General features: G+C 33.4%; 1 protein-coding gene across 1 annotated transcript; it reads left to right on the top strand.

Annotated features, from left to right (window-relative positions):
* Positions 1-2,225: 2,225 nt before the first annotated feature.
* Positions 2,226-8,914, top strand: LOC132727418 (E3 ubiquitin-protein ligase TRIM45-like). The gene is made up of 3 exons (XM_060712905.1): positions 2,226-3,212; positions 5,472-5,565; positions 8,613-8,914. The coding sequence occupies exons 1-3, from the start codon at positions 2,226-2,228 to the stop codon at positions 8,912-8,914; spliced, it is 1,383 nt and encodes a 460-aa protein (XP_060568888.1).
* Positions 8,915-18,452: the final 9,538 nt, after the last annotated feature.

The raw sequence follows: 18,452 nt of genomic DNA, 5'->3' as shown, positions 1-18,452 counted from the left end.
GTGCAGTGCACAAGAACCTTAACTCTATCTAAAGTAATTACAGAGTTATTGCCCTTTGTTACTTTTCCATTGCTTTCTTTTGTACGGACCATAACTTGAAGACTAATTGTTGGAATTCATTATAACTTCATACAATAGTCAAGCACATTGAGAGGAAGTGCAGTGCACAACATAACTCTATCATGACTAATTACAGAGTTATTGCTCTTTGTTACTTTTCCTTGTCTGGGGCATAACTTGAAAACTACTGGTTGGAATTAAAAACAACTTCATAAAATTGTCAAACACAATAAGGGGAAGTGCAGTGCACAAGAACCATAACTCTATCTAAAGTAGTTACAGAGTTATTGCCCTTTGTTACTTTTCCATTGCTTTCTTTTGTCTGGACCATAACTTGAAGACTTATTGATGGAATTCATTATAACTTCATACAATGGTCAAGCACATTGAGAGGAAGTGCCGTGCACAAGAACCATAACTCCATCTTGACTAATTACAGAGTTATTGCCCTTTGTTACTTTTCCTTGTCTGGGGCATAACTTGAAAACTACTGTTTGGAATTCAATACAACTTCATACAGTTGTCAATGACATTAAAAGGAAGTGCAGTGCACAAGAGCCATAACTCCATCTTGACAAAATACAGAGTTACTGCCCTTTGATACTTTTCCTTGTCCGGAGCATAACTTAAAAATGTACTGGTTGGAATTCAAAACAACTTCATACAATGGACAAGCACAATAAGAGGAAGTGCAGTGCACAGGAACTATAACTCCATCTTCAGTATTTATAGAGTTATTGCCCTTTGTTACTTTTCCTTGTCTTTCTGGACTTATTACAGAGTAATTCAATAAAACTTCATCAATGGCCAACCACATTGAAAGGAAATGCAACATACAAGAACCACAACTACTAGTATCTTTAATTGCCCTCAACCATAACTCTATATTTCAATTCTTTTACAAGGTATTCTGTTACTAGTAACATCCTCATTTCCGAAGCAGTCTTGTGGGGGTATTAATCACATTTAGTGATAGTTCTAGATAGTATTATTTTCAAACTTAATATACTTGAATATCAAGGCAAAACATTCGCTAAACACTGTTAAGTAATAAAAAGTCTATCCGAATTATAAGCCCTTTAGTGAGCTGCAACTCGGACAGCTTTTGTTTCCTGTCCTTTTATTCAGTATATTAAAGTACAAGCATATGGTGCCTTCACCGTGCAATGAAAAAAATATTTAAAATACAAATGTAGCTTTAATCTTTAAAACTGTAACTTAAAGTAAATTATTTTCGATTATGTTTGATTTAGTTTTTCAATCAAACAAAAGTTCAATTTATCCTAAATGCGATGTTCAAATAATATTGAAACCATGAGCAGAGGTACTTGAAAAATACAAACACAAATAAAGTATGTCGAACTTCCTACGCACCTTATCAGACAAATCCTTAAGGTAACCCTTGTACCGAGCGTGTAAACAATACATACAATTTGTTACCTTTAACATAAACATGCACGATTTTTAAAGAAGTTTCATGTTTATTTTAATATGTTAAATAGTGTTCTATTAGGTATTCTAATTATAAACTTGAACTTAGCAGAGACATAGATCTACATCTCTGAGCTAGCCACATACATTAATTACCTACTCCAATAAATATGATTACAGTAATATCGTAAAATAACACCCCTTTAATAATAGGGTTTAATAAACGGGTACACAATACCATCCATCCAGTACCCGTTTAGAATATATATAAAGTGGTACAGGATAGTAATTATGTCTAAAGAGGATATTTTTAGATATTTAATTGTATCATTATTGACCATACATATTAGTAAAATGCCCGAGGATACATTCATATTTGTAGCAAGAATACCATAAAGACTGTAACTATTTTTAATACTGTTATCAAACATACATAAACAATCTCATATTGAAAAGTTATATGTTTAAAACTTTATTTGTTATTAAACTGATGTTAAATCATCGATCAAGTTTAATATATGCCACATTTATTGCTTAGGCTATAAACGACTACGTTATTCGTTTCGCTTCGTTAACTCGACGATACCATTTTATATCTGCGCAATACATAAATTATTCAGGCGACCTAGGTGGATGACAGCCTTTCAATTTACCTGTGTAAATAAACATTTTATTTAACAGGTACAAGGATTTACTCTTATCTTAAACAGAACTTTAGTTTACAAATTTTCAATATGGCGTCGGCGGAATATGCAGACGGCTATGAATATGATACTATGTTTTGTGAACCTTGTCATAAAGATGGAAACAAAGTTCAGGCTGATGGATTTTGTGTTAATTGTTTAGACTACATGTGTAATACGTGTTTGAAATATCATAAGAAGTATGTACGAAATCACACGCAGTTGGACAGGAAAAATATGCCCCAGGACTTCTGTGTTGAACGATGCAGCGTTCATCCGAATGAATTCGTTAAATTCTACTGTCCAAGATGTGATGACACTACGTGTGCGGAGTGCATACCTATTAAACACCAAGCGGAATGTTCTGAGTTTAAGCATATACCATCATACTTGCAGTCACGTGATATATATACCGAGTTTAAAGAAGTTAAGAAAACGCTTAATGAAGTTGAAAAAGACGCAACTCGTATGAAAGATGAGACGGATCAAAACCTAAAACAGGTCAGCATTAACAGGAGTGACATATCAAAGTCTATTAACAGACAAAGGAAATACATGAAAGACCGAATTGAAGATCAGCGAATAGATATATTTAAAGCTTTGGATGACGAAAAGGCAGAAGTAATACGAAAACTCGAAGAGAAGCAAAATCAGAGAAAGCAGCAGCTTTTCGAGCAACAAAAGCTTATGAACACGAGGATTGAAGAGGAGGCAAGGAAGTTAGACGAGCAGTCGAAAACATATCCTATCATCATGCACAAAATGGCTTCCAAAACAGTAGATATAGAGTCTAAATTGACGTCTCTCATTGGTCAATTAGGCTTAAAGGAGAGACAGGGACAGAAAGCTGAACTTTTTATTACTACAAAAAGAGTGAAACATAAAATGAAAGCATTGGAACAAGATATGAATGATGTTAGCGAAGAGAGTGCAGTTAGCTTCTACAAATTCCGACCAAGTAAGAATGAGGTGAGCATAGATGCAAAAGACGACAATGTGTATCTTGGCTCTTTGAGTAGATATACCCGGAAAAGTAATGTCAGTCACACTTCGGATCTTTGAAAGTTTCATTTGCCATGTTAGAATAATAAAATAACTCTGCTTTTTTGGCTTATTGAATGGATTAAAAGTGTGGTAGGCAATTAGATATTGACCAATGACATCGCTGGTTTTTTGGACCATGACGTTACGCTGCTGAATAACAATTAAACTGATGCCGTAGGAAAATGTAATCATACTTCTACTCTTATCATATTTTATAACTCTTTAAGCAGACAATGTTATTTTGCTGTCTTTATACAATACTGTTATTATGTTAGATACACAGTGATGAATTATTGGTGTATAATAAGTCTTGTTATGTTTCTTTAAGCAATTATTAGAAAAGTTGTCTCCAAATACACGTATTATCCAAATGTGTTACTTGTTAATGAATTCATTTTATAAATATTTAAATGTAAATCAGAGTCATTAAAAGTACCTTACAGCTTTTATACCTCTGAAACAAATAGATTTCCCCTTCCTTAAAAGGTCCAAACGTGAGTTTTATATACTACTTATGTACAAAATGGACCGGGCATATATACAACTGTAGTGTAGCAAAATACTAGCTAGCTATTTTGATGGAAACCGAGATGTCTGTATAAAGGTTTCCAGATGTCCGTCCAAGAATTTCCATCACGTAAATACTTATATAATTAAAAGTAAGAAGTAACTAGCTACTCATCACATTTGACTTAACTGATATACACAGTTATTTAAACACGCACAGCTATCAAACGCGGTATATAAATTCTCAAATTCTGGCCCGCTTCTGCCTTTATTAATGCAAGACGCGATCCTTCTACTTTTCGCATTATAAATTCTTCACTGCTAGCATTTTCTACTTTTTTTTCATTTTTCTTCTGGCTCTGTTATTATTCTCTTATTTATTTGGAAAGCCGGTGAAGACGATTATTCTTTTCCTTTAATTCTTGTAACAAATTCCAAATTTTAGAGTTTTTGTACGTGATTTTACTGCAGAATTGTTCCACGACTGACGTTTATCTTGCTTTAAAGTTTCTTTTGCCGCATATCTAGCACTTTTCCACAGTTTGTATTAAATAGTGCTTTTTATCAGCTATATAAATCTTCTTTTTTGTTCATTTTTATCACGTTTACTGTGAGTCAAAACCTATCACATTCATAACTTTCCAATTTTGAGAAAAACATTAGATTGCTGCAATATATATGGACATATAGGCAGACTGAAAACTGATATAAATCATTTATAGACCCTATTACGCATTTTAAATTATGGCTTTATACCATGAATACCATAAATATGATGCTCAAATGAATATTTATCAATACTGTAAGTTTCAAAAAGCATTGTTTTTAAAGGTATTACCGAATTTGACATTTCATGTAAATGAAGGGAGGTAATTGGAAATTCATTTTCGATAAAGTTTAAGCGAGTTGTTTTATTTATTTTTTTTCCAACAAAAAATGAATGCATTAATTTTAACCTTTAATTATAATATATTATTTAATTATAATTATACAGTATATAAACATTTGCTGTACATATTTATTTATCATATTCGTTCTCGGATGTTTGGAACTTGTTTTAGAAGAATAATAAGTAAACATATATGTATAAAACTTCGCTTAAGTGTATGTTACATCCTTAATTACAACATACAGGATCTTTAAACCTTTGTACGAGCTAAAGATGTAACACCAGAAACATTTGAAGCTAAAGAAGGGGACAACTGGCCTTTGTAAGCTATATAGCTGTATAAGCCTTTATTCTTTCATTTGTAGCATTTTCCTAAATGCGGAAAGTGCATTGAAAAAAATGTTTTATTAACAGACAGTAATCATTTAAACAAATAAAATTAAATAGATTCAATGTGATATACATGTACATTATACGAGAATATAAAGAACTACCATAAGTTTAACAGAATCCAACAGCGAGTTACACAATTCATTAGGCTTAAACGCATTAACGTGAGCAATAATAGATCTGATTATAGACGTTGAAATATGAAGTTTTTCAAAACGGCGTATATAAAGTTTTATATATACAGTATATATATGATCAGTACATGTGCTGGGATTGACAAATATACATTTTATTTGGATTTCAAAGGCATTTTTAGCTCCACACCCCAGTCTGTGAAATCAATCACTGGGTAAGTTTTCAAATTGACTTTTTATACTTTCAGCACCTATAGGACGAAACAGTAGGGCAAAATTACACTCTATCAAAGTCACTTTGTAGAACTAATTTTAATTTATATACATTTCGAGATTATTAATGGTACAAAGAAACTGAATTCTTACTTTCAAGGAGAAACCGAGAGAACAGTAGAAATTTCAAAATTAGAGGAATTCGTTGCAGAAAGTACGCTTTGAAAGTTTTATTATACACACATTTATAGGATGTGTCTTGCTAGCTATGTATTGATAACGATTCGCCCCATTGACGATTCGACCCAGTCAATTTTGTTAAACACTTTGGAGTCAGACCTCACAGTAAGAAAATCCCATGTACCATTAAGTCCCAAAATATTAAAGATTGCAGACTTCAAAATGTAAACATAAAAAGAGGTATTAATTGTTACAACAAACTTAACTTTGATCACAACTTCTTAAGTTGTTGGTGTTTTGTCTACATACCGGCCACAACAACCCTTGGAACAAGACCTCTAAGTAGACCAGACTAAACTTTACCTTCATTCGTAAATGACTTTGACCTTCAATGTCAAATGTCTTAATTTTGCAAAATTTTTGCTATTATAATTAGTGGCCATAATAGGTTAGTTTTGTATGGCTTGTTTTCAAACTTGAATGCAACAATCTTTTAGGATAGACCTTCAAGTTTACTACTCCTGGACAAGCCTTGACCTTTCCTCATAAATGACCTTGACCTTGAAGGTCAAGAATACAATATTGAAAAATCCTTCTTTTTTTAGCACTGCACCTGGCTATACATGTAACTTTGTTATTAATGAATGAACTGACTCTATATTAAGACACAAATTTCTTTAGGATAAGACCTGCATGTATATGAAATACATATTGACCGGATGGTGTAGCATGAAATACCCAAATGTAACACCCAAATATTCCCAAATATTGCCCAAATATACAAAAAATGAATGTTTTATACTAAAAAAAGTGCTGTTTTAATTATAAATACAATATAAACTAAGATTTAATCAAACATACCCAAATTTACATTTGAACCAGAATATATCCAAATACAGTATACTCCATTAAAGCTATTATATTAAAATAAAAAAAAATGATACTAATGAACTTGTATGAAATTTCAACAAAATAATACCCTATCTATTTTGACCGGGATTTACTAGAGACCAGCTATTAGTATCACACATTTATTGTCCGGTCTCTTTCGGTTTTGGAGTAGATATTTTATTTGAAATCGCAGCATATAAGAAAGATTTTTCCCCCAAAATTGAATGTTTGTCACTTAGATTGGTTACAATATTTACTTGTATCATAGTTTGGGGGACCTTTCTGTTGAAAATATGCCAGAGTTAAATCGTCTACATATACATGTACAGTGCATTAACTGGAGTGCAGGTATTAGTTACCCACTGGCACACTCCAGAGCATGCCCATTGATTGGTTCATTTTTGATGGGGTCGACTTATTGTGACGACAGAGAAAAGGAAAACGATGGAAATATCTCATTCAGATGCTTGTTCATTGGTTACTTTTTTCTGGGGAAATCTTTTAAATCCTGGTCAAAATAGACCGGGAGAGACCGGAAGCGACCCGACTGGAGAATAGTATATCCCGTATTTTTGTGTATATTTGAGTATATTTGGGTATTTCGTGCTGCCGAATTGATAGCTCATTTATGACCATGAACTTGAAGGTTGAATTATTGAATTTTCACTGATTTTTGCTGTAATTGACTCTGACATGGTAATTAATCAACGGATTATCTTCATACCTGGACAAAACAAATTTTGGACAAGACCTTCTTACAGTTTGAACTGAACTTTTAATTTTGTTGTTTTAATATAATGATATTAATAATGTACAAGGATTTAATTTATAGGTGATATAAAATATAACCAAAAATCCTCGGAATTTCAGGGCTGTTGATTTGTCTTTTATCTCTTGATATTATATCTTAGAATAGGAATGAACAAAGCAACATTTTAAAAGCCCTTATAACTCCAGTTGATGATTCCTCTTACATTTTTTTTGGAAATTGGTTATTTAAATCAATTTCATATGGCAAGTGAAATCAACTCAATACAGTTGCTTTTTAGCTTGCTCAGGGTGAGCTTTTAGGATCGTTGAATGTCCGTCATATGTCGTCCGTCGTCTGTCGTCCGTCACACTTGTTCGTTAACACTCTAGTGGTCGCATTTTTGCCTCAATCAACATCAAACTTTGTCAGGATGCTTGTCTAGGTGATTTCTAGGTCAAGTTTGAATATGGGTCACCTGGGGTCAAAAACTAGGTCACTCTGCCCAAATATGGAAAACCTTAACATACTAGTGGTCACATTTTTTACTCAATTATCATCAATCTTGGTCAGGATGCTTGTGTAGGTCATTGCTCAGATGAATTCGAACTTGGGTCATCTCCGATAAAAACTAGGTCACCGGAGCTAAAAATAGAAAAAATCTTATTAACACTCTAGTGGCTACTGTTTTGATCCAAATATCCTGTAAATTGGTCTAAAAGTTTGTTTTGATGATTTCAAGGTCAAGATCGAACATGATAATCTTGAATGAAAAACTAGGTCACACCGCCCAAATATGGAAAAACCTTGTTAACATTCTAGTGGTCACATTTTTGACTCAGTTATCATCAAACTTGGTCAGGATGCTTGTCTAGCTAATTGCTGGCATGAGTTCAAACATGGGTTATCTCGCGTGAAAAAATAGGTCACCGGAGCTAAAAATAGAAAAATCTTGTTAACACTCTAGTGACTACTGTTTTGATCCAAATATCCTGTAAATTGGTCTAAAAGTTTGTTTTGATGATTTTAAGGTCAAGATCGAACATGGGTAATCTTGAATGAAAAACTAGGTCACACCGCCCAAATATCTCGCGTGAAAAACTAGGTCACCGGAGCTAAAAATAGAAAAATCTTGTTAACACTCTAGTGACTGCTGTTTTGATCAAAGTATCCTGGAAATTGGTCTGAAAGTTTGTTTTGATGATTTCTAGGTGAAGTTCGAATATTGGTCACCTGGGTTAAAAACTAGGTCACACTGCTTAAATATGGATAATCCTTGTTAACACTCTAGTGGTCACATGTTTGACTCACCTGTCATGAAACTTGGTCAGAATGTTGTTCGGATGAGTTTGATGGGTCAGGTGAGCGATCTAGAGCCATCATGGCCCTCTTGTTTGTAGTACTTGTGTAACATAAGTCAAATATTGTAATTTAAATTTCAGAACAGCATGAGGAGTGTCTTCTTTCATTGGTAAAAAACAAGGAATATAATGACTATAAGGTTCAAGTAATTCTTGCTGCTCATTTGTTCGGACCATTGGCTGGTAGTTATGAGATAGGAAACAAAGGTTTCCCTAAGAATGCAAGAAGATGTCCTAGATGTAACAAAGATATAAGTGATGCACTCAAGAATACATCACTTGGTAACTATTCTTTTATGTCATTATTTGATGTCTTATCGTTTAAGTGCATCCTCAAATCTTTAGCAGTTGTTAAACCAATTGTACCATTTAAATGGACTTAAAGGGACTCCACTGAGGTTTAAAAGCCTAAAAAAAACATAACATTTGAATTTCTTACATAAAGAGCTTGGGCATTTTAGACAGAAATATGCAAAAACAATTAAGAAATATACTTTGAAATATATTGGAAATCGTATTGTTATGCTTTTCTTAGCCTGATTTGAGTGAAAAGCGTTTAAACTCTTTTCATTTTGGGTCATTTTTTTTTACAATTTTAATAATTATTTTGGAAAAACGAAGTGAGCGAATGATATGAAATTTTGCACAAAGATTAGTGGTCTTACCCTACATCAAATGGTTCATTTATCTGGAAAACACATTTTCAGTACCATCATGTCAAAAAACCTCTGTGGAGTCCCTTTAATATTGGAATATATCTAGTCTTTTTGTTTGGTAAACTAAATTTGTTGGCGAGTAGCATTTCCTATGGACATCAACAAATAATGTAGTTTAATGGACTTGTGTAAACACTTTGAGCCAATTTGGGACTTAGAATCATATATTGGACTGAATATGCTGACAAAGTTTCAAGAGTTTACATTGTTAACAAATGGAGTAGAAAAGGGAGATAACTGAACCAGATTACTGTTCCACACATGGAAGTTCTACTGTATGTTATTAATTATAACTTTAAAATTAAAATAACACACCCAATAATTTACTTCTGCATTTTAGAATTCTAGCAATGTACATGTATCTCTTGGTGCTGGCCAGGTTCAAACTCACAGCAGTGTCACCGTGAGGGACAAGTGGTTTGAAGTCAATGACTGAAACAACTCTTTCATTGATCCTCCTGGATTCATAACTGTTTCCAGTCAATAACTAGAGTTAGGAATGAGATATTGTAATCAAACTTGGTATATAACAAGCTTTTATTAAGACCCTAGATGGGATCGCTTTTGGATACCATGGGGTCAAGGTAAAGGTAAAGGTCATTGCTATTAAAAATAAAAAACAAAGTTTCTGAGCAATAACTAGAGTAAGTAATGAGATATTGTAATTATACCCCCACAAAAGAAGTTTGGGGGGGGGGGGGTATATAGGAGTCAGCTTGTTGGTTGGTTGGTCAGTCATTCCACATTATGGTTTCCCGATGATAACTGGAGTTTGGAATGAGGTATTGTAATCAAACTTGGTATATAGCAACCTTATGTGGAGATTCCGGTTGGAACGTATTTGGATCCCCTGGCTTCAAGGTCAAGGTCACTGTTACTAAAAATAGAAAAATGGTTTCGGAAACTAACTAGAGTTACTACTGTTAGGAATGAGATATTGCAATTAAACTTGGTGTATTGTAAGCTTATATAAAGACCCGGGTTTGTATTGTATTTGGACCCCCTGTGGTCAAGGTCACTGTGACTTATGTTAGAAAAAATGGTTTCCGGACAATAACTAAAGTTAGGAATGAGATATTGTAATCAAACTTGTTGTGTAGGAAGCTTATATGAAGACCTGGTTTGGTATTGTATTTGGACTCCCTGAGGTCAAGGGCACCGTTTCAGTGTAACTTGAAATAGAAAAATGGCTCCTGGACAATAACTAGAGTTAGGAATGAATGGTGTGTAACAAGCTTATATGAAGACCCTGGCTGGTATTGCATTTTGATCCCTGTCGGTCAAGGTCAAGGTCGTCATAACTGAAAATAGAAAAGTGGTTTCCAGATAATAACTAGAGCAAGCAGTGAGATATTGTGATAAAACTCAGTAGATAGCAAGTTTATATGGAGATTCCAGTTTGGATTGCTTTTAGACCCCTAAGGTCACGGTCAATGTCACTAAATATAGAATAATGGTTTCCAGGCAATAACTAGAGCAAGCAATGAGATATTGTAACCAAACTTGGTGTATAGCAAGCTTATATGGAAACCCCTGTTGGTATTGCATTTGGACCCCCAGGGATCTAGGTCTAGGTCACCGTTACTAAAAATAAAAAAAAATGGTTTCCGGAAAATAACTAGAGTTATGAATGAGATATTGTAATCAAACTTGTTGTGTAGGAATCTTATGTGAAGACCTGGTTTGGTATTGTATTTGGACCCCCTGGGGTCAAGGTCACCGTTTCAGTGTTACTTAAAATAAAAAATGGCTCCTGAACAATAACTAGAGTTAGGAATGAGATATTGTAATCAAATTTGGTGTATAGCAAGCTTATATGAAGACCCCGGCTGGTATTGCATTTGGATCCCTATGGGTCAAGGTCAAGGTCGTCATAACTGTAAATAGAAAAGTGGTTTCCAGATAATAACTAGAGCAAGCAGTGAGATATTGTGATAAAACTCAGAAGATAGCAAGTTTATATGGAGATTCCAGTTTGGATTGCTTTTAGACCCCTAAGGTCAATGTCAATGTCACTAAAAATAGAATATTGGTTTCCAGGCAATAACTTGAGCAAGCAATGAGATATTGTTATCAGACTTGATGTATAGCTAGCTTGTTTTAAGATCTTGCTTAGGATTGTTTTTTGAATCCCAAAAAATATAAAAAAAAAACGTAAATTAAATAGAGTTAGCTTTGAGAAATTATAATCAAACTTGGTATAAATAACAAAGTCACTGTTACTAAAAATAGAAAAAATGGTTTCCAGAACTGAGCTAGGAATGAGATATGGTAACTTGGAATAAAGCAAGCTTAAGTTGAGATTTCTTGGGATTGCTTTAAATTTAGTACCATAGAATTGAGGTCACTGTTATTAAAATTAGAAATATTGGTTCCATATGATAACTAGACATTTTAAGTTTTCTTCAGACCATTAATTTTTATGAATTGTTTTTTGCAATTTAGTTTGGAGGATGTTGATTTGCCCTTGTGCGTCCTTCTGTCAGTACATGCATGTGTTTTCATGTTGTGTCACATGTAGCACTAAAAGTGCTCTGAAGTGCTTGAGCTAGAATCGTCAGGCTTCACAGGAATAATAATCAGCTTGTGAAGTTACTAAAATGTATGTACCTGTGATTTCGCTTGTGGATTTATTTCATTAGTTTTGTAAGGTTAATTGCCCTAAACTTTACAATTTTCATCTCAGCCTTAAAGTTATTGCCCTTTACTTAGTAATTTTTTTCAATTTCAACTTTTGTCGCTAAAAGCACAAAAAGTATTTATTTGACCTGGCGGCATGAAACTGTACAGATTTGTTGATCAGCATTTGAAGATGTTTACCTGGGGATTTGCTTAGGGATTTAATCTGAATTTGTAGAGTTATTGACCTTTGTTTAGATTTTATTTAAAAAAATGACCTGAAGACCTGATCAGCATGTGAAGTTTTTCACCTGAGGGTATGCTTGTGGTTTTATTCAGTACTTTTAGAGTTATTGTGCTTGACTTACTTTCAGGTCATGAAGATGTGTGGCATGGGTATGCAGACATACTTGTGAAAAGAAGGGTAGTCAAGGTAGAAAGTAGAGCTTATAAAGAGGACGGTAGTGGTGAACCACGGCATAAAAAAATGAGAACTGAAAGTATTGGAGATGTAAGTTCATCTTCAGATGAAATTTATGACAGTGTAGAAGAACAAAAAGATGCTATAAGTGGTCATGCAGTGTATCAGATATTGGCTCAAACAATTATAAAGATAAAGAGGATGATAGTGGGTAACCACGGCATAAGAAAATGAGAACTGAAAGTATTGAAGATATAGGTTCATCTTCAGATGAATTTTACGACAGTGGTATTGTAGCTGAAGTACAAAAAGAAGCAATTAATGATCAGGCAGTGTCACAGGTATTGGCTCAAACACTTGTCAATGCGTTTTCAGAAGTGAACATGAATCGGGTGCTGCCAAGTTCCTTTATACCATCATTTATTGCCACATCTAAAGATATTAGAATAATTATGTACAACTGTGAGCTGGATAGTTTGATAATGTCAGATGATTTGAAGATCTTCATATATGATGAAGTTAAAGGGAAAAATACATTAAATGTTTCAACTATTTTGAGTATATGGTATGCCTTGAATTTTGAAAATTATTTTAATAGAAGCAATAGTGTCTTTCCAGAATTTGAGACGGTACATGTTAAGTCAAATTTCAAAGAACAAGCTGGTAAAAGGTTTAAGATATATAATGAAAAGTGTACTAAACATATGACAAAAGCAGAAGAATATGTAGATGTTGACTTTACAATATCCGGTGCACATCTTAAGGGTAAAATAGGACGTGAAATTGGAACAACACTTGCATCACTTAGACAGGCAGTACATAAAAATCAGTAAAATAAAGTTAGCAGGAAATAATTGGTCATATGTTGGTTGTTGCAGTTGTTCAAAGATCTTGTTTTACAAACTTATACATTTTTTGTTTGGATACTGTAAATCACTTTATATTTGTGTTATTTTTATTTTCTTATTTTCAGTTATCACAATTTTGTCCCATTAAGTGACAGTTTTTTTTTCATTTACCAATATAATCTACAAAATTGTTCGTTTTACTATACAATAGCTATTGTGATATGTCCTCTCTAGACTGTCAGAATCCAGATTATTTCAGATTAATCAATTTTTGCTGTTAAAAAATATTTTGATGTAACTTCATTGTTATTTAAGTTATCAAATTCAACTTCAAACTTGTATGTTCTTTATCATCATAATCGGCATTCAGTGTAAAAGTAATATTTTCAGAATTATCTCCCCTTGAATTAAGTAATAATGTTAGGATTTACCGTTTTTATTTCATAGGAGGTTTACTTAAAACGTTAAATATATATAATTATTATTAACAATATCGTAAGTGACCAGTAGGGATTAAATGAAGATTTTTAATTGTTGTTTTCCTTTAGAGCATAGAAATGTCTGTTCAACGTTTATTGACATGGTCACATGCATATTATTTGGAGCAAAAATATTGAACATTTAAGTACTGATATAGAAATATATTAGATAATTATTCATAATTGATGTTTTTTTCATAGTTTTGTCTTCCTTCACTGCCTCCAGTATTTAATTAGTCAAACATGCTGTCTTTTCTTACAGCTCTTGTTAGTTACTCTGATTACAGATGTATGGCATATTGAGGTAGTAATTGAACACCTGTGCTTCTGCTGCTTGGAAAAACAGTCCTATCATGGGGCTAAAACTCAGGCATTCAACATGATATAACTGATATAACCTGTCACAAATGCTCATCATTATACCCCCACAAACAAAGTTTAAAGGGTGGGGATATATAGGAGTCAGCTTGTCCGTCGGTCTGTCGGTCACTCCACTTCTTGGTTTCAGGACAAAAACATGGAATTAGTTATTGTGAACACACTTGGTATATAGCAACCTTATGTGGAAAACCCCGGTCCCGGTTGATATTGCATTTGGACACCCTTGGGTCAAGGTCAAGTTTACTGTTGCTAAGAATAGAAAAATGGTTTTCGGACAATAACTAGAGTTGGGATGAGATATTGTAATCAAACTTGGTGTATAGCAAGCTTATATGAAGACCCCGGTTGAAATATTGCATTTGGAACCCCTGGGCTCAAGGTCAAGAAAATGGATCATTGCAGTCAAAAACTAGGTCACAGGAGCTTAAAATAGAAAAAAGCTTGTTAACACTCTAGTCGCTGCAGTTTTATTTAAATATTCTGGAAATTTATCACGAAGGTTGATTTGATGATTTCTAGGTCTTGTTTGAAGATGGATCATCTCCAGTCAAAAACTAGCTAGGGCACAGGAGCTAAAAATAGAAAAAGCTTGTTAACCCTCTAGTGGCTGCAGTTTTGATCCAAATTTCGGTCATGATGATTTCTAAGTCAAGTTGAAATATGAGGCATCTTCGGTCAAAAACTAGGTCATTGGACCTAAAAAAAGAAAAATCTTGTTTACACTCTAGTGGCTGCAGTTTTTTTCCAGTATTCTGTAAATTTGTCTGCAATATTGTTTTGATAATTTCTAGGTCAAGTTCGAAGATGTGTCATCTCCGGTTAAAAACTAGGTCACAGGAGCTAAAAATAGAAAAAGCTTGATAACACTAGTGGTTTCTGTTTTGATCAAAACTTCCGTGAAATCTATCAGGAAGGTTGGTTTGTCAAGTTCGAATACTTGTCATCTCCGGTCAAAAATTAGGTAACATGAGGTAATGATAGAAAAATCTTATTAACACTCTAGTGGCTGCAGTTTTGATCCAAATATCGTCAGGAACGTTGTTTTGATGATTTCTAGGTCAAGTTCAAATATGGGTCATCTATGGTAAAAAATTAGGTCAGAGAAGCTAAAAATAGAAAATTCTTGTCAACACCCTAGTGACCGCAGATTTGATCCAAATATTTTGCAAATTTGTCAGGAAGGTTGTTTGATGACTTCTAGGTCAAGTTTAAATTTGGGTGTTCTCTGGTCAAAACAAAAACTAGGTCACAGGGGCTAAAAAAAGAAAAAAATTGTTACACTCTAGTGGCTGCAGTTTTGATCAAAATATCCTTGATATTGGTTAGGAAGGTTGTTTTGATGATTTCTAGTTCAAGTTTTTAGCTCACCTGAGCTAGCTCAGGGCTTTGAATGTCCGTCGTCTGTTGTCAATCGTCCTTCCACACTTGTTCGTTAACTCTCTAGCGGTCACATTTTTGCCTCAATCATCATCAAACTTTCTCAGGATGCCTATCTAGTTAATAGCTCGGATGAGTTTGAACATGGGTCATCTCGGATGAAAAACTATGTCACATGAGCTAAAAATAGAAAAATCTTGTTAACACTCGAGCGTTCACATTTTTGCCACAATCATCATCAAACTTGGTCAGGATGCGTGTCTAGGTAAATGCTCGGATGAGTTAAAATATGGGTCATCTCGGATGAAAAACTTGGTCACAGGAGCTAAAAAAAGAATCTTGTAAACACTCAAGTGGCTACTGTTTTGATCCAAATATCCTGGAAATTGGTCTGAAAGTTTGTTTTGATTATTTCTAGGTCAATGTGGAATATGGGTTACCTGAGGTCAAAAACTAGGTTACACCGCCCAAATATGGAAAAACCTTGTTAACACTCAAGTAGTAACAAGTTGACACAAATATCATCAAATTTGGTCAGGATGCTTGTCTAGGTAATTGGTCGGATGGATTTGAACATGGGTCGTCTTGGATGAAAAACTAGGACACAGGAACTAAAAATAGAAAAATCTTATTAACACCATAGTGGCTACTTTTTTAATTCAAATATCCTAGAAATTGGTATTAAAGTTTGTTTTGATAATTTCTAGGTCAAGTTCGAATATGGGTCACCTGGGGTCAAAATCTAGATCATACTGCACAAATATGGATAATCCTTGTTAACACATTTTTGACTCACCTGTCATGAAACTTGGTCTGAGAATGTTTGTCTGGGTACTTATTCAGATGAGTTCGATGGGTCAGGTGAGCGATCTAGGGCCATCTTAGCCCTCTTGTTATATGGGTCATCTCAGGTCAAAAACTAGTTAACGTGAGCTAAAAATAGCAAAAACCTTGTTAACACTAGTGGCTGCAGTTTTCATCCAAATATCCTAGAAATTGACCAGGGAGGTCGTTCTGATGCTTTCTATGTCAAGTTTGAGGGTCAAAAACTAGGTCACACTGCCCAAATATGATAACACCTTGTCAATACTTTATGGTAACATTTTGACTCAATTATCATCAGACTTGGTCAGGATGATTGTCTAGTTTATTGCTAGGAAGAGTTCGAATATGGGTATCTCTGATGAAAAACTAGGTCACAAGAACCAAAAAAGAGAAAATCTTGTGAACTCTCTATTGGCTTCTGTTATTAGCCAAATATCCTGGAAATTGGTCTGTAAGTTTAAGTCAAGTTTGAATATGGGTCACCTGGGGTCATAAGCTCACACTACCCAAATATGGCAAAACTTTTTTTAACACTAGAGGTCACATATTTGACTCAATTGTCATCAAACTTGGTCAGGATGCTTGTCTTTGCTTGGATGTGGTTGATGGGTCAAGGGAGATCTAGGGCCATCATGGCCCTCTTAAATTGTTTTATGTTTTCAGTGAAAAATAATGCTTAATTTAAAAGATTTTTTTAACAAAAATAACTAAAACTGTATTTCAAAATTTTATATACAGCTATGTAATACAGTCAATGGTTTTGGCAGTTGCGTCTCTTTGAATATGTATGAAAATTGGTTATTGATAGTCAACACAGAAAGTTAACACTAATGATGTTGTTTTAATCAATTTCAGGCTAAACACTTTTGTTTTGCAAAATGAATCAATTTTACGTCAATAGTCTTAGTTTATTTATTAGTAAAACTGTTTTCAGTTATCAATTTTAGGACACGGGGCCTTGGCCTTTTCTAGCCTTGATATTTCGGTTTAGATCAAACAAACAAAATGAACATCATTATGATAAATTTATTATGATACAAGTATATATACGTAATTCATTTGAAAAAAAAAAGATCAATTAATTATTTACATTCAATTTATTGTACATAAAGATGTGAATCAGTTAAAGCTATTGACAGTACTTCAAAGAACAGATTAATTTGTGAAAGTGCTCCGTCTAGTTCAAAAACAAACTGAAGTAAACATAAATTCATAGCAACCAATATGTACTTGTAATTTAAAATGTTTAAATGTATTTATTAAAAAATGTAGTTAATTCAACTCCCCATACTACGTTTAACAATTTAAAATATCAGCCTTTTATCTAAGTTACCATTTTGTACTTGATCAATATTTGTGAATTTTTAACAAACTTTTCTAGTATCATATGCTATCTATTGTTGAGGGGCATCTATTGTCAGTCATCACTGTTACTTTGAATTCCTGGGTTGAATCCCGTCAGGAACATTGAATTATTTCATATGCGGAAGCTATCCAGTATCCAGCAAGCTGACGAAATGTCGGTATTTTAACTGAGATACCCACTCGTATCTAAAAAATGCACGGAATGGCACCTGATGTCCTCAAATAAAGTAGAACATTCGCCATATACTTTGTGACTTAAAATTTAACAAGACAATATATAAAAATATCAGTTATTTCATCACGTATATTTTCATGATTATATTTCTTTTAACTTTCGATATATCTGATTCTTTCATGACTAATGTATATATTAAACGTTTATTTGAACTTATTTTTAAACTTCAAAAAAAAATGACAAATAAAAATATCTGATCATACCAATTTGCAAATATTGATATTGTCATCATATATATCATCATGATTAAAAATCCTTTTTTAATTTTCCGATATATCTGATTCTGTTATAACAAATGTAAAAAGCATTTATCTATTTTCATATTTTAAATGATTCTGTCGATGATGTTTGACAGTTATTGATTCTGTTTTCCTTTAAAAAATATCATACTGATCTCACTATAAAAGCCAAGTGTACTATTACTTAACATTTGTAAACTTTTAAGGTATTGCAATATCTTGCTTCATCACTTGCACTACTGATATACAGATGTTGATTTCTCTTATTCAAACATATTGCTTGCGGGAAGTTTAATCCATCTCCTCTTACTAGTATCACCATAGCTTCAAAATAAATGATTATGTCGATGATGTTTGATAGTTATTGATTCCGTTTTTCTTTAAAGAAACCTCTATACTGATCTCATCTATCTGTA

This window comes from Ruditapes philippinarum, unplaced genomic scaffold (genome assembly GCF_026571515.1).
Source record: "Ruditapes philippinarum isolate M1 unplaced genomic scaffold, ASM2657151v2 ctg3669_1_1_1_1, whole genome shotgun sequence".
NCBI classification, from domain to species: Eukaryota; Metazoa; Mollusca; class Bivalvia; order Venerida; family Veneridae; genus Ruditapes; species Ruditapes philippinarum.
The sequence above is the reverse complement of the archived record's forward strand: the minus strand, read 5'-3'. Positions and strand labels throughout refer to the sequence as shown.